Source organism: Geotrypetes seraphini, chromosome 3, assembly GCF_902459505.1.
Source record: "Geotrypetes seraphini chromosome 3, aGeoSer1.1, whole genome shotgun sequence".
In the NCBI taxonomy this organism is placed as follows: domain Eukaryota; kingdom Metazoa; phylum Chordata; class Amphibia; order Gymnophiona; family Dermophiidae; genus Geotrypetes; species Geotrypetes seraphini.
The window spans coordinates 126,122,861-126,141,220 of NC_047086.1; the positions used below are offsets into that span (position 1 = coordinate 126,122,861).

The 18,360-nt window shown below is 40.4% G+C and overlaps 1 protein-coding gene across 13 annotated transcripts in view; it reads right to left on the reverse strand.

The window, feature by feature from the left end:
* HMBOX1 (homeobox containing 1) overlaps window positions 1–18,360 on the reverse strand; it is a 425,772-nt gene that overhangs the window by 206,234 nt on the left and 201,178 nt on the right. For all 13 annotated transcript variants that reach the window (XM_033938850.1, XM_033938859.1, XM_033938852.1 and 10 more), the window contains one exon: window positions 1,506–1,982. In XM_033938850.1, the coding sequence (XP_033794741.1) occupies window positions 1,506–1,982 (477 nt within the window). The remainder of the gene's footprint in view (window positions 1–1,505; window positions 1,983–18,360) is intronic.

Genomic DNA, 18,360 nt, shown 5'->3' on the forward strand with positions numbered 1-18,360 from the left:
TAAATCAGGGGTGTCCAACCTGTTGCCCAAGGAGGTATTTCGTGCGGCCCAGCTCGAGGGCGATGCGGCGTTTTGTGCGGCCCAGCTCAAGGGCAATGCTGCGTTTTCCTCTGCCGCCCCTGGGTGTATACTTACTGGCCGGCTCCCTTCTTCTTCTTGCTGCAGTATTTTTCTGCTCAAAGCTGTGGGCAGTGGCTCCTACACGCCTCCCGTGGCTGACCCGGATGATGTTGCGATGTCAGAGAGAAGGCTTCCAGATCAGCTGTGGGAGGCATGTAGGAGCTGCTCTGACACCCCTCTTGTCCGCCCCCATTCCTTCCTATTCCTCCCCCCGCTACTAACGTGCCTTCACGCCCCCCCAACACTGTACCTCTATCTCTTTGCCGGTGCGAGCAGCAACTCCAACCTGCTGCTCGTGCCCGCTTTGGCTCTCCCTCTGATGTCACTTCCGGGTCCCGCACCTAGGAAGTGACGTCAGAGGGAGAGCCAATGTTGACATGGTGATGCTGCTCACACCAGGGAAGTTAAAAGAGGTACAGGGTAGGAAAGGGGTGCACGAACATTACAAGGGGGGGGGCGGGGAAGGAGCCAGGGATTGCCTCCGCCCTCTCACCCTTACTACACCACTGACTGTACCATCCATCAATGGATAGCTCTGTACCCATATAAAATATATTATTTGCAGAAAAATGCATCTTTCTATGGAAACTATGGGATGAAAAGTCACAAACTGTTAAGTAGAAAATTTTTTCATGTCAGCATCATCAGATGAGGTTTCACACGTGTGTGACTATGGGGAACTGCTTTCTCATCCATCCTTCTTTTCTCCTCTCTGTATTCTGCTTTCATGCTCACTCAGCCACTCCTCCTATCTCCTGCCATCTTACAGCACTCTTGCCCTTTCTTCTTGTACTTTTCTCAATATCGGCACTCACCACCCCAGCCTACCTCTCTGTTCTGAAGTAAAAGCAGCAGAATAGGCAGATAATGGCAGCAGTCAGAAGTGCAAGTGTGGAGCTTATAAGACCTGTGACAACCAAAGGAACATTGAGAGCAATGCTTTTACCTGGTTATGTTTCCTGTGTTTGTATTCTGGAATGAGCTGTGCCTCCAGAAAGATCCATGATCTCTATTTAGAGCTTTGTTGTTACCATTACCATTCCCTGCCATTGAGCTTACATTCTACCAGCACCTCTCCTGTCAATTGTTCTTGTGGCCTATACCAGAATCACAATCCTATCAGCGTATGCAGCAATATCCTTTTCCAATAATAACCTTAGGAAGAGGAAATAAAGTGAGTCTTCAAATAATGCACCTTCCTGTGTAAAGAACTCAGGTTCCTGTATATAAAAGATTCTGCCAGAATAGAAGACTGTTGAATTGGTATGCTATTAGCCCAACGTTCAATGCAAAATCAAGTTTTGTCTCATTTGTTTGCAATGCCTCATACAATTTCCTGGGAAGTCCTAGACACATAAGCATACAAGCTGTTGCCCTTCACTAACCTCATCAGTTCTTCCACTTTGTCATCTACGTCCAGGTCTTCTTCTGATGCTTCAAAACTGTACGACCTCTGACCAATGCTGTTTGTGTGATACCGAGTGGGTGATATCTTGCCATTGGAGGTCGGTAACCTCTCATTACTTTCCCTCCCATTCTGATTGGTAGTGCAAGGCTGTGGGGAGGTGTCACAACTATTGCTTGGTGAGGGTGACATCCCACAATGCTGTGTCTGTGTAGAAGCTGTGACAGTCGAGGATGTTGCAGGGACATTATTACTACTGTTCCCATAGGAACTACCTCCGTAGCTAGACCTTCTCCCAAACTTATCACTGTGTTCTTGATCGAGCCGGTCCAAGGTGTCCAAAGCATGGAGTATTTCATGTTTGGTCATTCCAGTACGTCGTAGGCGCTGGAGTAGGTCTATCTGTTCTATGGTAAATCTGGGTTCATCTGTATAATGAGACATGGCTTCCAGCAAACTACAAAATAAAAAATGTAAGGCAGTTAAGCAACATATATAAAATGATCCTCTTTACTGCATAGCATATGAATACAGAAAAGATGAATGGGCTGTGTAAGCATTAAGCTAACCCAGGTATCTTTATATTACCCAAAAACAAAAATTCAGATAACTACACGGTCCTTCACTAACTTAGTGGTATTCTGATACATTCAAAAAAGAAAAGCATTACAATTGTTACGTAGCATCTTGATTCAAAGCACTTTGGAAATACAGTAGAATTATTGCCCACTTATTTGGTACTCATATAAAGGGCAATTGTATAACATATTACAGATTTACAAGCATTTTATATGTGTTAATGATTACAATACTATAGCTATTCTGCAAATACCTGCTTAATTTACATAGCACATATTTGCAGCATGGATGGGATGTAAGTGAGACTCCCACTTAAGTATGCAACTTATAGAATACTGTAAGTTATACACAGGCCTACCACATTAATTGTGCACCCTTCCAGGACCCTAGCTTCTTGGCTGGCATGAGTGCAAGTTCCTAGGTGTGTTGATAACCAATTATGCTGGTATTCAATAAGGAACCTGGGCACTTAGAAACCAGATGCCTAATTGGGAGCCCCAGTTATAGAACTGTCCTCTTATAGCCAAATTCTGTATATGGTAAGTTGTGTCCATACAACGGTGCGCATAGCCGAAGTACACACACAACGTAATTGATTGGCCTAATTAGTGCTGATAATTGGCAATTATCACCTCATAATTGATGCTAATTGGGATTAAAAGATACATGCAGAACTTGGAAAATGCAATTCTATACAAACTGTGGGCCAGTGGCAGTGCGTGAATTTGAAAAGAGGACATGGCCAGGGGCAGATCGTGGGTGTTCATAAAAATTACGCACATTGTTATAAAATATGCCTGATGTCTACACAACTTAGGTACAGGCATTTTAGTTGGCCTAAATGGGTGCATCTAAGTTATGCATTGCACAAAGTGCTAAGCGCAATTCTATAAAAGGTACGTGCACGTTGTAGAATTGCTCTATACGCTGTGCTAGTCAGTGCTGATTTTTAGGCACCATGTACAGAATATAGCCTTTAGAGCAGGGGTGTCCAATGTCGGTCCTCGAGGGCCGCAATCCAGTTGGGTTTTCAGGATTTCCCCAATGAATATGCATGAGATCTATTAGCATACAATGAAAGCAGTGCATGCAAATAGATCTCATGCATATTCATTGGGAAAATCCTGAAAATCCGACTGGACTGCGGCCCTCGAGGACCGACATTGGACACCCCTGCTTTAGAGGGTAATTTTAAAAGGCAATTCCACATGTAAAACAATATAAAATGTTCAGAAATAGCCTTTTATATAAGCACCTGGATATACATTTTAACTTCCTTATATGTGCACATAAATTTATCCAATATAAGTAGAGATAGTCTTGGGGGAGTTAATGTTTACACACGTAAGTGATAATTTTATAACAGTACATCTATTTTTAAGGCATCAAGGAAGAGTCCATTCGGTGCCTATTCTATAAAGAAAAGGATAATCTACTTTTATTTATAGAACACTAACTTAACAGGTCAAATATGTGCCTATATTTTAAGTGCAATCAATTAAAATATTGCATTAAAAGCTTGCATTTTATAAAGGCCCATTTAGATTGCAATTGATGCTTCTAGGGTGGGACCTCTAAAGTTCTGCTAGTAGTTTACAATAGGATCTGCTGACACAGAGCCTGTTCTAAAATACATGGAGAAATGGGTGTCTATGCCCCGGTTACAAGCAGCATTAACATCCATTTTAGAAAAATAAATGTCTAGGATCCAATCGGGCACATAAAACGTTTATGTGCCTGAATATAAATGCTGAAATTAGCCGCTTTAGAAACATAAATCTTTACTTTTCCTTCAGCTGTAACAAAGTCCAGTATCCCTTCCCAGTTTTGCTTTCGAAGGAAGATTTTTTTATTTTTTTTTGGGGGGGGTTGTAGGGTATCAAGCAATTCTGCACAACCTAAAATTCTTGGGGAACTACAAACAGAATGTACACAACTATACACTGAAACAAACAACACCCCCCACACTTAATCTAAAACAAGGCAACACAAAAGCAAGAGCTCTACAAACATCAACCGTTCATATTACTTTATGCACAAATGTCAGTACCAAAGGTTGATGACAGCATTTATGCTAAGCATATATCGTGGAAAGGCATTGTTCACAAGTTTCCTCTCCTCTTAATTCTACATATCTCTCATATTCCCTCTCCATCTATTCTTCATCCCTCTGTTTGCCTCAGACCCTCCCATTATTGCCAGATTAAGTGATGAGAATTAGCTGTTCCTTCATCTTCCTATCACCCCTCTAAAACCCCTCTCCTCACTAACTCATGCATCTTGGTTTCAGCAGATCTCTCAGCCTTTCAGATTTACATTTAGTGAGAAAATAATCTTTCTATTTCCTTCACCAGATGACCTTGACTTATTTAGAGAAGAATCTTTCTATTCCCTTTAAAGGAAGAAATTGACTTATATAGAAGAGAATTAAGTGCCTCATTAAAATCCCCTTCTCAGATTATTGTGCCCTCTGCATACTCTTGCAAATGACAAGAAAAGGCATAAAAATTATGTTGTCTGTTAATGGGAGCATAAACAATTTTCCGAGAGCGGTTAATGTAGCTGGTTTTAAAAAGGATTTGGACAAGTTCCTGGAGGAAAAGTCCATGTCTGCTGTTGATAAGAATTATTGGAAAGAAAATATTAAGGAAAAATATTGCATTAGCATTTAACTTTAAAAATAAGAGTATGATAAAATGGTTTATGGTTTTTTTTAAATTTTATATACTGTACTGCTCTTCCTGCAGGCATAATAAAGCAGTGTACAATATAAAATCACAATTTAAAAGAAAGAAAGGAACTCAATTTGGTGATACTAGGTTGCTCAATCATACACATTAAAGACAGAGAACTGACAAAGAATTAATTACATGAAGACAGCTGCAATACAAAATGAGGAAATTAGAAAGAAACTAAAAGGAGGGGTTGAGAAATTTAAATGTTTGCATCTGTCATAGATACTACTTAAAATACCATCTCGAAATCCCAGTTCAAATGCACTCCATGCATTAGAAAAGATCAAAAGACTGCCAATATGGATAAATGGTAATATGAATGACAATATTACAGCCAAAAGGAAAGCAAATCAAATGAAAAAAAATAGAAAAGAATATAAGCCTCTATTGGAAACAAGATTCTGGGCTTGACAGACCTTTGGTCTGACCCAGTATGGCAATTCTTATGTTCTTAAGCAATGGCAAGTTAGTTGTAACCCTTTAATAAGAAAGGCCAGAAGCTTGCCATTAGAACCTAGACAGAAATATTTGGGATGATAACAGGGGGCCAAGCTAGGTATGGGGGGAGGGGACAGGCCAAAATGATATTTCTGCATATCAAAACTGGTAGTGGTGATGGGGGAAAGGGAGGTTATGGCAGAAGGGAGGAAACTGTTGGACCAGAGTGGCCCTGTTTTCAGGACCACTTTTACCCAGAGTTGCATTCACAGAAGCTTTCCTGACACAACAGTGGATACAGAGCAAAACCAGGACATTTATACATACAACTCACCGTACAAAACAAATGTCCAATGTTGGCATCATCTCAACAACAACATAAACCCTCTCCAGCACCAGGTATGTTGTGAAGTAACAGAAAACCTTAAAAAGGTCATTTAGGACTTCCAGAACAAATTTACCATTTCATAATCGTATCAGCTTCTAAAACTCACACAAGAATATACAGTACCTAGGAAAACACAGCACTACAAATGATGCCATGAGCCCTAAAACATAGAAGAGTGGTTTGAAAAGTTTCATAAAAAAACAAGTTAACATGGTCTCCATCAAGGGCTATACATTTAGTCCAGCGAGTTTCCAATCTCATGCCTATTTATTGTGGATATCCTGAAAACCTGATTGGTAAGGGGATGCTCCAGTACCAACTTGAGAAACAATGACTGGGGTTTGGGCTTTTTCAAATAAGTTGAAACTGAACACAAATAAGACTAAAGCAGACCAGAATTTACTCTCCATTCCTTCTATAAAGGACTTTTTCTATACAAGGAAATCAAATTTTTCAGTAGTAGCCCCAACTCAATGGAACGCCCTACCATCTCATCTCCGTCATGAAAAACTAATTAATAAATTTAAGATTAACTTAAAAACTTTCCTATTTCATGATGCTTTCAACTGCTCTTGAATTACCTTTCTCATTCAACCAACCGCTTTTAAGAAGCGATCCCATCCTCATGTTTTACTCCTCTCCTTCCGTTTCCTTTCAACTTTTTATTTTTTCCCCCCTCTCTTCTTTCCCTCTCCTTTCTAATAATGTAACTTTACCCCTCTCCCTCCTCCTTATCAAGTTTGTCCTGTCTATGTCCTTAATGTACACCCCCTTTTCTTCCTCACAAAATTTTACTTTTATAAGCTTAACCTTTTATCTTAATTTTAAAATTTTGTTGTAAACCGGCTAGATACCCGTTGATGGTCGGTATATTAAAAATTAATAAAACTTGAAACTTGAAACTTTGGTTCCATAATCATTTATCATCTGTTCCTTCTTATATACGTAGTATCAGATTCTAGTACATCATTAAGGGCTCCTTTTACTAAGGTGCGCTAGCGGTTTTAGCGCATGCTTAGCGCACACTACAATACTGCACACACTAAACGCTAACGCCTCCATAGAGCTTGCGTTAGCATTTTTCATTTAGCGTGTGGTTAGCGCGTGCTAATCTTTAGCGCGCGCTAAAAATGCTAGCACACCTTAGTAAAAGGAGCCCTGTTGATAAAACGTCAAAAGTCTTAGGCATTTTCCTACACTCCGGTCTCACATATGAGGATCAGATTGCTAATTTAAGGAGAAAGACACTATGGGCTCCTTTTACGAAGGTGCGCTAGCGTTTTTAGTGTACGCACCGGATTAGCATGTGCTATAGCGCGTGCTAGCCGAAAAACTATCGCCTGCTCAAGAGGAGGTGGTAGTGGCTAGCGCGCGTGGCATTTTAGCGTGCACTATTCCGCGTGTTAAGGCCCTAACGCGTCTTTGTAAAAGGAGCCTTATATATTATGAGGCAGCTTAGATTAGTAAAAACTTACTTCTCGGAACATCATTTTTCTCTTTTAGTTCAAATTTTAGTGTTACCCCAACTTGATTATTGTAATTCTCTATATTTGAATTTACAGTAATTTCAAAATTAGCAAGAAAATTGCAGTTAATTCAAAACACCATCATTAGGCTAATATATGGCTTAAAGAGATATGACAGTGTTACTGCAGCTTATATAACAATCTTCACCAATTAATGGTTGAGAAACATATAAAGGTCAAGTTTGCTTGTCTGATTCATCACATTTTACAAATTCTTCATACAATTTAATTTTACTTTTTTCTCAATTGCATTATTCTTCTAGTAGATTAAATAGTACTTTTTACTACATTACCCACAAACTAGAGGTCTACGGTATAATTGTCAGTATACCACCTCTTTCGTTTATGCTGTTATTTCAATCTGAAATAATTTACCTGCTCAATTAAGGATTGAAGCTGATTATTGGAGATTCTGTAAAAGATTCAAAACTCTTTTATATGCTGACCTATAATTTTGGTAAAATGAATATAAGTTGTTTGGTAAGATTTTTGTATTTTCCCATAGATTGTTTATGGCTTTTAAAAAAATATAAATCACCTTGAATTCTTCAGTATTAGTGCGATTCAGAAATTGTACTAGATTATATTAGATTAGACTTGAAAACCACTGCCCTAGGTGCGGGCCCCATAGTGACAGACTGGGCCAGAAACTGGTTGAGTGGAAGGAGATGCAGGGTAGTGGTCAATGGAGATCTCTCTGAGGAAAGGGATGTTACCAGTGGTATACCTCAAGGTTCGGTTCTTAGGCCTGTTCTTTTTAACATTTTTGTAAGTGATACTGCTGAAGTGTTGTCAGGTAAGATTTGCCTTTATTACAGATTTTGGTATCATTTGCAAAGAGTAGACACTCCTGATGTAAATAACATGAGGATGGAACTAGAGAAGATCAAAGAATTGTCTAAAATTTGGCAGCTAAGACAATGCTTAGAAATGCAAGATTATGCATTTGGGTTGCAAAAACATTCAGGAATAGTACAGTGCACAAAAGAAGAGTGGGACTTGGGTGTCATAGTATGTGATGATCTTAAGTTGGCTGAACAGGTTGAACAGGCAATGGCAAAAGCTAGAAGGATACTAGGGTGCATCAGAAGAGATATGGCCATTAGGAAAAAGGAGGTATTGACTCTGTTGCAACCTCATTTGGAATATTCTGTACAATTCTGGTGACTGCACCTTCAAATAGATATAAACAGGATTGAATCTATCCAGAAGGCGGTTACTAAAATGTTTGATGGTCTTCATTGAAAGGTGTAAGGGGACAGACTTAAAGATCTTAATATTGTATAATTTGAAGGAAAGGGGAGATATGATAGAGATGTTTAAATTCTTATATGTTATAAATGTGCATGAGTGAGTCTCTTTCATTTGAAAGGAAGCTCCAGAATGAGAGAGCATAGGATGAAGTTAAGAGGTGATAGGCTCAGAAGTAATCTAAGGAAATATTTTTTTTACAGAAAGGGTGGTAGATGCATGGAATAGTCTCCCAGTAGAAGTAGTGGAGACAAAGACTTTCTGAAATCAAGAATGCGTGAGACAGACACATGGAATCTCTTAGGGAAAGCAGGAGAGAGTGGATGCTGTGGATGGGCAGACTGGATGGGTCACTTGACAAAAATCGAAAAATGGACCACCACCTTCAAACTGAAACTAAACACAGAGAAAACAAAAGTCTTTTTGGCAAGCCCCAATGAAAAAATTACGAGAACATCGTTAAAAATAAACAACCACGAATATCCAATATCCAGTACTGGGTATCACTCTAGATACACACCTAACCATGGCTGACCACACAAACTTACTGGTGAAAAAATGTTTTCACACGCTGTGGAAGCTAAGGACCATTAAAAAATACTTTGATCCAACATCCTTCAGGTTGCTGGTGCAATCGCTGATCCTATCCATCCTTGACTATTGTAACATCATCTACCTGGGTATCCCACAAAAAACAGTAAAAAAATTGAGATTAGTACAAAACACCGCTGTTCGCTTAATCTTCGGACTGAGAAAAAAAGACCACATTAGCCCCTACTATAAAAAAAACTGCACTGGCTACCAATAGAAGCGCAAATACTATTCAAATTTGCATGTATCTGTTTCAAACAAGTCTGGGGACTAGCACCTTCCTACCTGCAAACTCACTTCATTCTGCACAACCCCACACGAACATTTCAATCTCTCAGGAAGCTCCAATTTTCATGTATTCTTTACCCATGGAACTCCAATTAGTATGTCACTTTTCTATTTTAGGCTTCTTGTTATTCGCTGATTGTCCAGCCTTCTTTCAATGTGAACCGCCTAGAAGTCGCTTGACTATGGCGGTATAGAAAAATAAAGTTATTATTATTATTATTTATCTGCCTTCTAGCTTCTATGTTTTGGTCTGACCTGGATCCTGTGCTGTCTCAGATCTTGTGGCTGCCTTGGACTCTCTGCTGCTTAAATTCATCCATTCTCTGCTGTTTAAATATGCCTTGGATCCAGTGGCTGCTGTGGCCTCTTCTTCACCCTGCCCTGTTCTGCTTCAGTAGGGTTTACATTATCCAGAAGTTTCAGGATTTCTTTTTTTTACATAAAAGTCAGATTCATAGGTCTCCTCTGGATCCAACTTTTCAGCAATAAATTTGAATCCAGAGGAGACCCTTGGATCCAACTTTAATATTAAGGAAAAAAAATCATAAAGGTGGAGACATGGCCAGGGCAGCCACAGGATCCAGGGACCAGATCCTCCAAGGAACTGATTGGAGGAAGTATAAAGTGGATCCAAAAGATCTAGCTTTTGTCTATTTCCCTTCTTTTCTCTTCCCCTCCTCTCCATTCATGTGCAGCATTCCCACTCTTCCCTACCCCTTCTCTGCATTTATGTGCATTAGGGAGTGCCAATTTTAAGGGTAAATTTTTTTTAAATTTTTTTTACAAACTACTGGTGCCCAAATTATGCAGCTTTGCATGCTGAATCTAACACTATCTTCAGAAAACTGCTTAAAATGAGCCTAACCTGCATCAAATCACATTTGAAATATGTAGAAATTAAGTAACATCCTAAAGGATAAGGGGATTGAGGGGTACAGATAGAAGTAGAGGTAGGTTATAGAAATGGTCAGGAACCACTTCACAGGTCATAGACCTGATGGGCCACCGCGGGAGTGGACCGCTGGGCGCGATGGACCTCTGGTCTGACCCAGTGAGGCAACTTCTTATGTTCTTATTTATTTGAACATACAAATGGTCTGAAATACATCTGTAGCCACATAATTGTTTTTAAAATGTTATTTATGCCATTCATTTAGGCTCCCTTTTATCAAGCCGCTTTAGGGATTTTTATCGCTGGCTGTGGTAAAAGCTCCGACGCTTTGTTGTCTGGTCATTTTATTATTAAAATCATTTTAGTCCCAGGCTCTGGTTTCTGTTTGCCTTCTGCTAACTTAACTTGTTCGCCAGGGTCACCTGCCCATTTAATGTTTTCTTCTTTCTCTTTGCTCACCATCCATCTTCCATATCCACCATCCATTTTCCATATCCAACATTTCTGTTTCTTTTCCACTATCTACCATCTCTGTCTCTTACCCTGCCTTGTTGCCAGGGTCAAACCTCTCTATTCTCCTCCATGCAGCATCTCTCTCTTCCTCCCCTCCATTATCATGTGCAACATTTATTTTTCTCTCTCTGCCCTCCACCCTATGTTCAATATTTCACCCTCTCTCTTCTTTATGCATGTCTCCCTCCTCTCCACCACATGTAGGATTTCTCACTCTCACCCTTTTCTACCTCATGGTCCAACAATTCTTCCTCTATTCTCACTCTCCCATGTCCTGCAGTTTTCCATCCCTCTTATCCCCTTGTCAGCAGCTTCCCATCCCTCCCTCCCATTCCCCTGAACAGCAGCATTCCATCCTTGCCTCCCATCGCCCTGAGCAACAGCTTTCCATCCCTGTCTCCTATCCCCCTGAGCAGCAGCTTTCCATCCCTCCCTCCTATCCCCCTGTGCTGCACTTCCCGATTGATCCCCCACTTCTCCGTGAGAACTAACCATGAGATGCTGCAAAATGGCAAAAACAATTATAAAAAAATAAAATTATGGAACACGTAAACACACATGATTTAATGAGACATGATTTAATGAGACAGAGTCAGCATGGGTTCAGCCGAGGGAGATCTTGCCTCACCAATTTGCTTGACTTCTTTGAAGGTGTATATAAACATGTGGATAAAGGTGAGCCGGTTGATGTAGTGTATCTAGATTTTCCGAAAGCTTTTGACAAAGTTCCTCATGAAGAAGAACACAGTACTACTCCTAAGGGTCCAGAGAAGAGCAACTAAAATGGTTAAGGGACTGGAGGAGTTGCCGTACAGTGAGAGATTAGAGAAACTGGGCCTCTTCTCCCTTGAAAAGAGGAGACTGAGAGGGGACATGATCGAAACATTCAAGATAATGAAGGGAATAGACTTAGTAGATAAAGACAGGTTGTTCACCCTCTCCAAGGTAGAGAGGGCACTCTCTAAAGTTAAAAGGGGAAAGATTCCGTACAAACTTAAGGAAGTTCTTTTTCACCCAGAGAGTGGAAGAAAACTGGAATGCTCTTTTGGAGGCTGTTATAGGGGAAAACACCCTTCAGGGATTCAAGACAAAGTTAGACAAGTTCCTGCTGAACCAGAACATACGCAGGTAAGGATAGTCTCAGTTAGGGCACTGGTGTTTGACCTAAGGGCCGCTGTGTGAGCAGACTGCTGGGCATGATGGACCACTGATCTGACCCAGCAGTGGCAATTCTTATGTTCTTAATTAAAGAGTCATGGCAAAGTTCAGTTGTGGATTAGAAATTGGTTATCGGATAGAAAACAGAGGGTAAGGTTGAATAGTCATTTTTCTTAATGGAGGAGAGCAAACAGTGAAGCGCCACAGAGGTCTGTACTGGGACTGGTGCTATTTAACTTATTTATAAATGATCTGGAAATTGGAATGACGAGTGAGGTGATTAAATTTGCAAATGACACTAAACTGTTCAAAGTTGTTAAAACGCATGAGAATTGTGAAAAATTGCAGGCAGACCTTAGGAAATTGGAAGACGGAGCATCCAAGTGGCAAATGAAATTTAATGTGGACATATGCAAAGTGATGCACATTGATAAGAATAGCCTGAATCACAGTTACTGGTCCACCTTGGGGATTAGTGCTCAAGAAAAGGATCTGGGTGTCATTGTGGACAATATGAGAAATCCTTCTGCCCAATGTGTGGCAGCGGCCAAAAAAGCAAACAGGATGATAGGAATTATTTAAAAAGCGATGGTTAACAAGACTAAGAATGCTATAATGCCCCTGTATCGCTCCATGGTGTGCCCTCACCTGGAGTATTATGTTTAATTCTGGTCTCCTTATCTCAAGAAAGATATAACGGCACTAGAAAAAGTTCAAAGAAGAGCAACCAAGATGATAAAGGGGATGGAACTCCTCTCATATGAGGAAAGACTATAAAGGTTAGGGCTCATCAGCTTGGAAAAGAGACGGCTAAGGGGAAATATGATTGAAGTCTACAAAATCCTGAGTGGAGTAGAATGAGTACAAGTGGATTGATTTTTCACTTCGTCAAAAATGACAAAGACTAGGGGACACTTGATGAAATTACAGGGAAATACTTTTAAAACCAATAGGAGGAAATATTTTTTCACTCAGAGAATAGTTAAGCTCTGGAGTGCATTGCCAGAGGTTGTGGTAAGAGCGGATAGCGTAGCTGGTTTTAAGAAAAGTTTGGACAATTTCCTGGAGGAAAAGTCCATAGTCTGTTATTGAGAAAAACATGAGGGAAGCCACTGCTTGTCCTGGATCGGTAGCATAGAATGTTGCTACTGCTTGGGTTTTGGCCAGATACGAGGGACCAGGATTAGCCACCGTGAGAATGGGCTACTGGGTTTGATAGACAATTGGTCTGACCCAGTAAGACAATTCTTATGTTCTTATGACATACTTTGGGCCTGCTTAAGCAGCAGCAGCAGTGGCTGGTCAACAGAAGCAGCACTGTAAACAGGCTGCCTGCGGCCTGCCCCACCAGAACTTTCCTCTGCTTTGTCATCAGTAACGCCATCAATGACGCGGCAGAGGAAAGGCTCCGGCAGGGCTGGATGTAGCAATCTGTTCAGAGAACTGCTTCTGATGGCTGGCCACCGCTGCCACAGCAGTAGGAGGCCCAGAGGTGTGTCGGGTCTCACCAGTGGGGTGTTGGTCACTGTATCGGTGAGTCTCATTTTTTTGGAAAACAAATTGATTTGAATCAATTCACCAAAGTGAATCAATTCGAACTGGTGAATTGGGTATTACTAGTCATCACATGCCTGAATGGTAGTTCACCTGTGTGTGACAATTCATACCAGCTTCCTTTGTAACTTTTCCTCAAAATATCATGTATCATTCCTCCCTTACAGCTATTGTTTATATTATAGGAATCACCTTCAATAGCTTGAAGAGTTTTGATAGGAGTTGAGGTAGGTTATAGGCATAGTCAGGGAACACTGCACAGGTGATAGGCCTGAGGGGCCGTCGCGGGAGCGGACCGCTGGGCGGGATGGACCTCTGGTCTGACCCAGCGGAGGCAAATTCTTATGTTCTTATGTCTGCTCCTGTTCTCTCAGCCATGCAACCAAATTATCAGCAATTATTTCTGCATAGATCTTCTCTTTAGTTGCTTTTGCAGGAACAAACTGCCACAAACTGTGTAATGGTCCTTTTTCACAACGACCATCAAACAAAATGCAACTGATGACATTCTGCTGCAGCTCCTCCTCAAATTTTACATCCAGTTTTTCATGATTCTCGCCTGAGTCTTATTCACCTTATTGTGATCAATAACCAAAGCAATGTCAATGTCAAAGTCAATGTCCAAGTGAATGATGAATCCTGCATCAATCCAGGCAGCAGTAGCAATCTCTGCTGTCTCTCTCAGTCCAGTATGGCGTCTCAAACTGGCAAGTATTATCTTTTGGCCACTTCCTAGCTTTCTCTAGAGCAAAATGAGCTTCCTTCATCAATTCTTCTGCCATGTCATCCGAATCTTCCTGTTCCACTTCGAACATAGATCTCTCCATCATCTCTTGCTGTTCTGCTGTTCTTTTTTTCAGTCTTCATTCTCTGTTCTCCTTCATCCTCTTGGTTTCTCTGTTTTTCTTCATCCTCCTGGTCTCAGGGAGGTTGACTGGTCCAATCTGATGAGGTCCAACAACTTTTTGAACTTTTATAAAAACTAACTCAATCACAGGAATTTTCTTCTCTCTGCTGCAGTCACAAAATAAGTGTATTCCACTGACACAGGCAGAATTACATCCCACATCAGTACAACTCTTTATTTCACACTTACAGGTAAGTATGTTCATCAGTGTTTCGAGCTTCTCTATAAATCTCATTCTCCTCCAGTCTTCTTCTATCCACAGAAACTTTGTTGGCTTGTTTCCACATCAATTTCAACTTTGCTTTAATTGTAACATGGCTGTTTATAACAGGAACACTGAATTTTGTATTTGCTTTATACCACTGAGTAAATAATCCAGTCATTAGGTCATTGACCAATTCATCATTTGTTTTGCTCTCTGATATTCCTCAAATACAACCCATATCTAATGAGATCCCTGACAGTTAGTAGTTCAGCTACAGGTAGTTCTTTGCCAGATCCCACCAAATGATGTAAAAATCCAAATTTGCAGTCTTGCTTCTCTTTTGGACATTTTCAATATTAGATTATCACTATGATGAAAACCTGTGAATAAGAAAATGAAACTAATGTGTTAGTATCATTATGGATAAGTAATTGGGCTGTACATTGATTACATTTTTTAAATCACACAATCGCGTGATTAATCGCATAACCCAAACGTAGAAAAGTTTTTAAAAATTTAGTATGTATAGCCCTACTAAAAACAAAATCTGGTGGACATGTGGCTTTAGGAAAAATGTTTATAGAACAATCAACTGGTTAAGATGGAAATCTGAAGCCAACTTAGGAAGGAATTTAGGATGTATGCGTAAGACCATTCAGTGGTTGAAAAACTTAGGTATAATCTTATGCTTCCCTGCCTGTTGACACAGTACCTTGCAACCTGATTGTTTGAATCAGATTGGTGAACCAAATTATTCTATTTCATAAAGCCTTTAGAGAATTCCAAACTGGTCTTAAATCTAAAAGGTTGATCTGAAGAAGTTTCTCCTGAGCAGACCATAGACCTTGTGAATCCCATCTACTTACACTTACAGAGAAAAATGCTTGAGTACCTGAATAAATTCATGTAAAACCGTTCTGAGCTCCCCTGGGAGAAGGGTATAGAAAATTGAATAAATAAATAAATAAAATAAACAAACTTACCATCCAAGGTTGAATGCACGTGTTACTAGAATCTTTTGAATTTGAAGAATTTGGAATGGCATACCCTTATTCAGATTGCTATGAATTAGCCACTAAGATACAGTATTCTTAAGCAGAGTCTTATTAGAGTCTTTTGAATTTGAAGAATTTGGAATGAAGCAGTCAGGTGCACAGGTGGTATTCTCATCCATCCACTCTGTCGAGGGTAAAGGCCAGGGCAGAGAAGCTCGCATCCTGGAGATGAATGTGTGGCTATGAGGATGGTGTCGTCAAGAGCGTTTTGGCTCCCTGGACCATGGGATGATTTTCCAAGGGCTGCTGAGCAGGGATGATGTGCATCTATCAAAGAAGGGAAGAAGTGTCTTCGCTGGCAGGCTGGCTAATCTACTAAAGAGGGCTTTAAACTAGAAGTGATGGGGCAGGGTGATCAAAGCTCCTGGGTGAGTAAAAGCCCTCAGGTAAGTAAATCACTGAATACCTCTACACGGATGGGAAAAGGGTGCAATGTCTGGAAAGCAGTATATACTAATGCTTGAAGTATGGGAAGCAAGATTCTGGATTTAGAAGCTGTGATGGAAGAAGAGGAGTTGAATATAGTGGCGATCACTGAGATGTGGTTCACAGAGATCCATGACTGGGATGTAGTTATACCGGGCTATAATCTGTTCAGGAAAGACCGAGTAGGAAGAAAAGGAAGAGGAATAACATTATATGTTAAAGATCATATGAAAACCACACAATTGCAGGATCTGCAGGGCAAGGAAGAGGCACTGTGGATCAATTTAGAAACACGGAATGGTGAATATATTTACATTGGTTGATATGCAGACCTCCTTCACAGACGGAACAAGTAGAAAGAGATTTAATAGTAGACGTTCAGAATATATCTATAAAAGGGGAAGTCTTCTTAATAGGTGATTTTTTTTTTTGTATTTAAGTATTTTTATTGATTTCAATATTATATCAAGTAAACTTGTACAGAAAGCAAATTTAACCAAAGCATATTACAATCATATAAATCCATACTTAACAATGTTAAGCAATACAAGAAAAACTATTATGGAAAATTAGCTCAAGTCCTCATTAGATCCAAGAATTAATTCTGAGAACATAAAGAAACAATCAAAAAAGTAATACTGTTCCTATAGATCGGTAAGGAAGTTACTTTTCTCTTTTAGAGCTCAAACTTGATTTTTCTCCTTGTCCAGATGGGACATTGCCAGAAAATTAGTCAAATGTTGGGGCTCAAAGAATACATATTTAGTTGAGTGATAACGGACAATGCACTTACAAGGATGTCTCAAATAAAATGTAGCTCCCAATGAGATGAGCCCCGGCTTCAAAAGAAGGAAGTCATGTCTACATTTTTGCGTTTCCCTTGTAACATCAGGGAACATTTGAATTTTACAGCCAAGAAATTCCTAGTCTCAATAACCAAGATTTATCAATAGAAAGAGCCAAAGTGACTACTAATGTTGCAAGTGTTATCACTTCCTTATCTGACTTCTCCAGAATCTCTGTAATATTCATTATTTGTCCTTCAGTAGGCTCAGGTTGCTGTTGGTGCAGAATTTTGCTAGGAAGATAATAAACTTGAACGAATGGTGGAAGATTACCTTCCGGAACTTCCAAAATTTCTAATAAATATCTCCTGAGCATATCTCTAGGTGTTACCATAGTTATTCTTGGAAAATTTATCAATCTCAAATTATTACTACGTGCCTGATTTTCTAATAACTCCACTTTTCTTCTAAGATTCAAGTTGTCTTTAATTATAGCTTCCTGGAGTTGTTTTATTGAAACCATATCCTGCTGAGTCTTTTCAAGTAAACTATTAGAAGAAGTCATATCCAATTTTAATTTTTCTAATTCTTCTGAATGGTGGATAAGTTTATTTTCAATCTGTTGGAAATTGGGACTAATTACCTTCCCAAAATTTGCTACCAGGTCCCAAAAGGCTTCTAAGGTCACCTCGGCAGGTCTATCCCAAAAAGTAGCTTGTATTGTAGTGCAGAGTCTCTCACCTTCCTTGGTTTGTTCTGGTTTCTGTTCCTTCTGGTTCAATCCTCCTCTGGGTGTTGTAAATCCCACAGAGTCTTCCCTGGAGGTTGCCTGAACCGAGATCTCCATTTCCAAGCTTCCCGGTGTTAATTTGTCTGCCTCTGAGGAAAGTAATACCCCTTCCTCCGGGGTTTCCTGACCCCTGGGTGAGCTGGCCAACTGTGGTGGAGGAGGCGGTTCTCTAACATCTGGGCTAAGGGTAGTGTCTGGCCCAAGAGGAGTCCCGTCGGTCTCACTCACACCCGGGATCCTCAGCGGGCTAGCGTTCGGATTCACCGCAGCAGCTCCCTGCATCCTCCAAAGGAGTTCTTTGATGTTGCCGAGGAATGGCACCTCGGAGTGCCGCGAGGCGCCAGCAGCGCTCCTGCCTCTCCTCTTCGGCATCGCGTTGCGGATATAGGTACGAGCAGGCCGGGAATCGTAGTCACCAGTCAAAAATCATTGAACTAGAAGAGCTCTGATCGGGGGCGTGTACCCGATCACTTAGGCAGCAGCCATCTTGGATGCCTTAATAGGTGATTTTAACATGCTGGACCTTGATTGGGGCATTCCTATTGCAGGGTCTTCTAGAAGTAGGGAGATTCTGGATTCTCTACAAGGAGACCTGTTCCAGCAGTTGGTAATGGAACCCACTTGGGATGGGGTCATACTGGACTTAGTGCTTACAAACGGGGAAAGTGTTTCTGATGTTACAGTGGATGATCATCTGGCATCCAGTGATATGGTTTAATATTAAGATGGGTATAGAGAGAGCTCATTCAAAAGC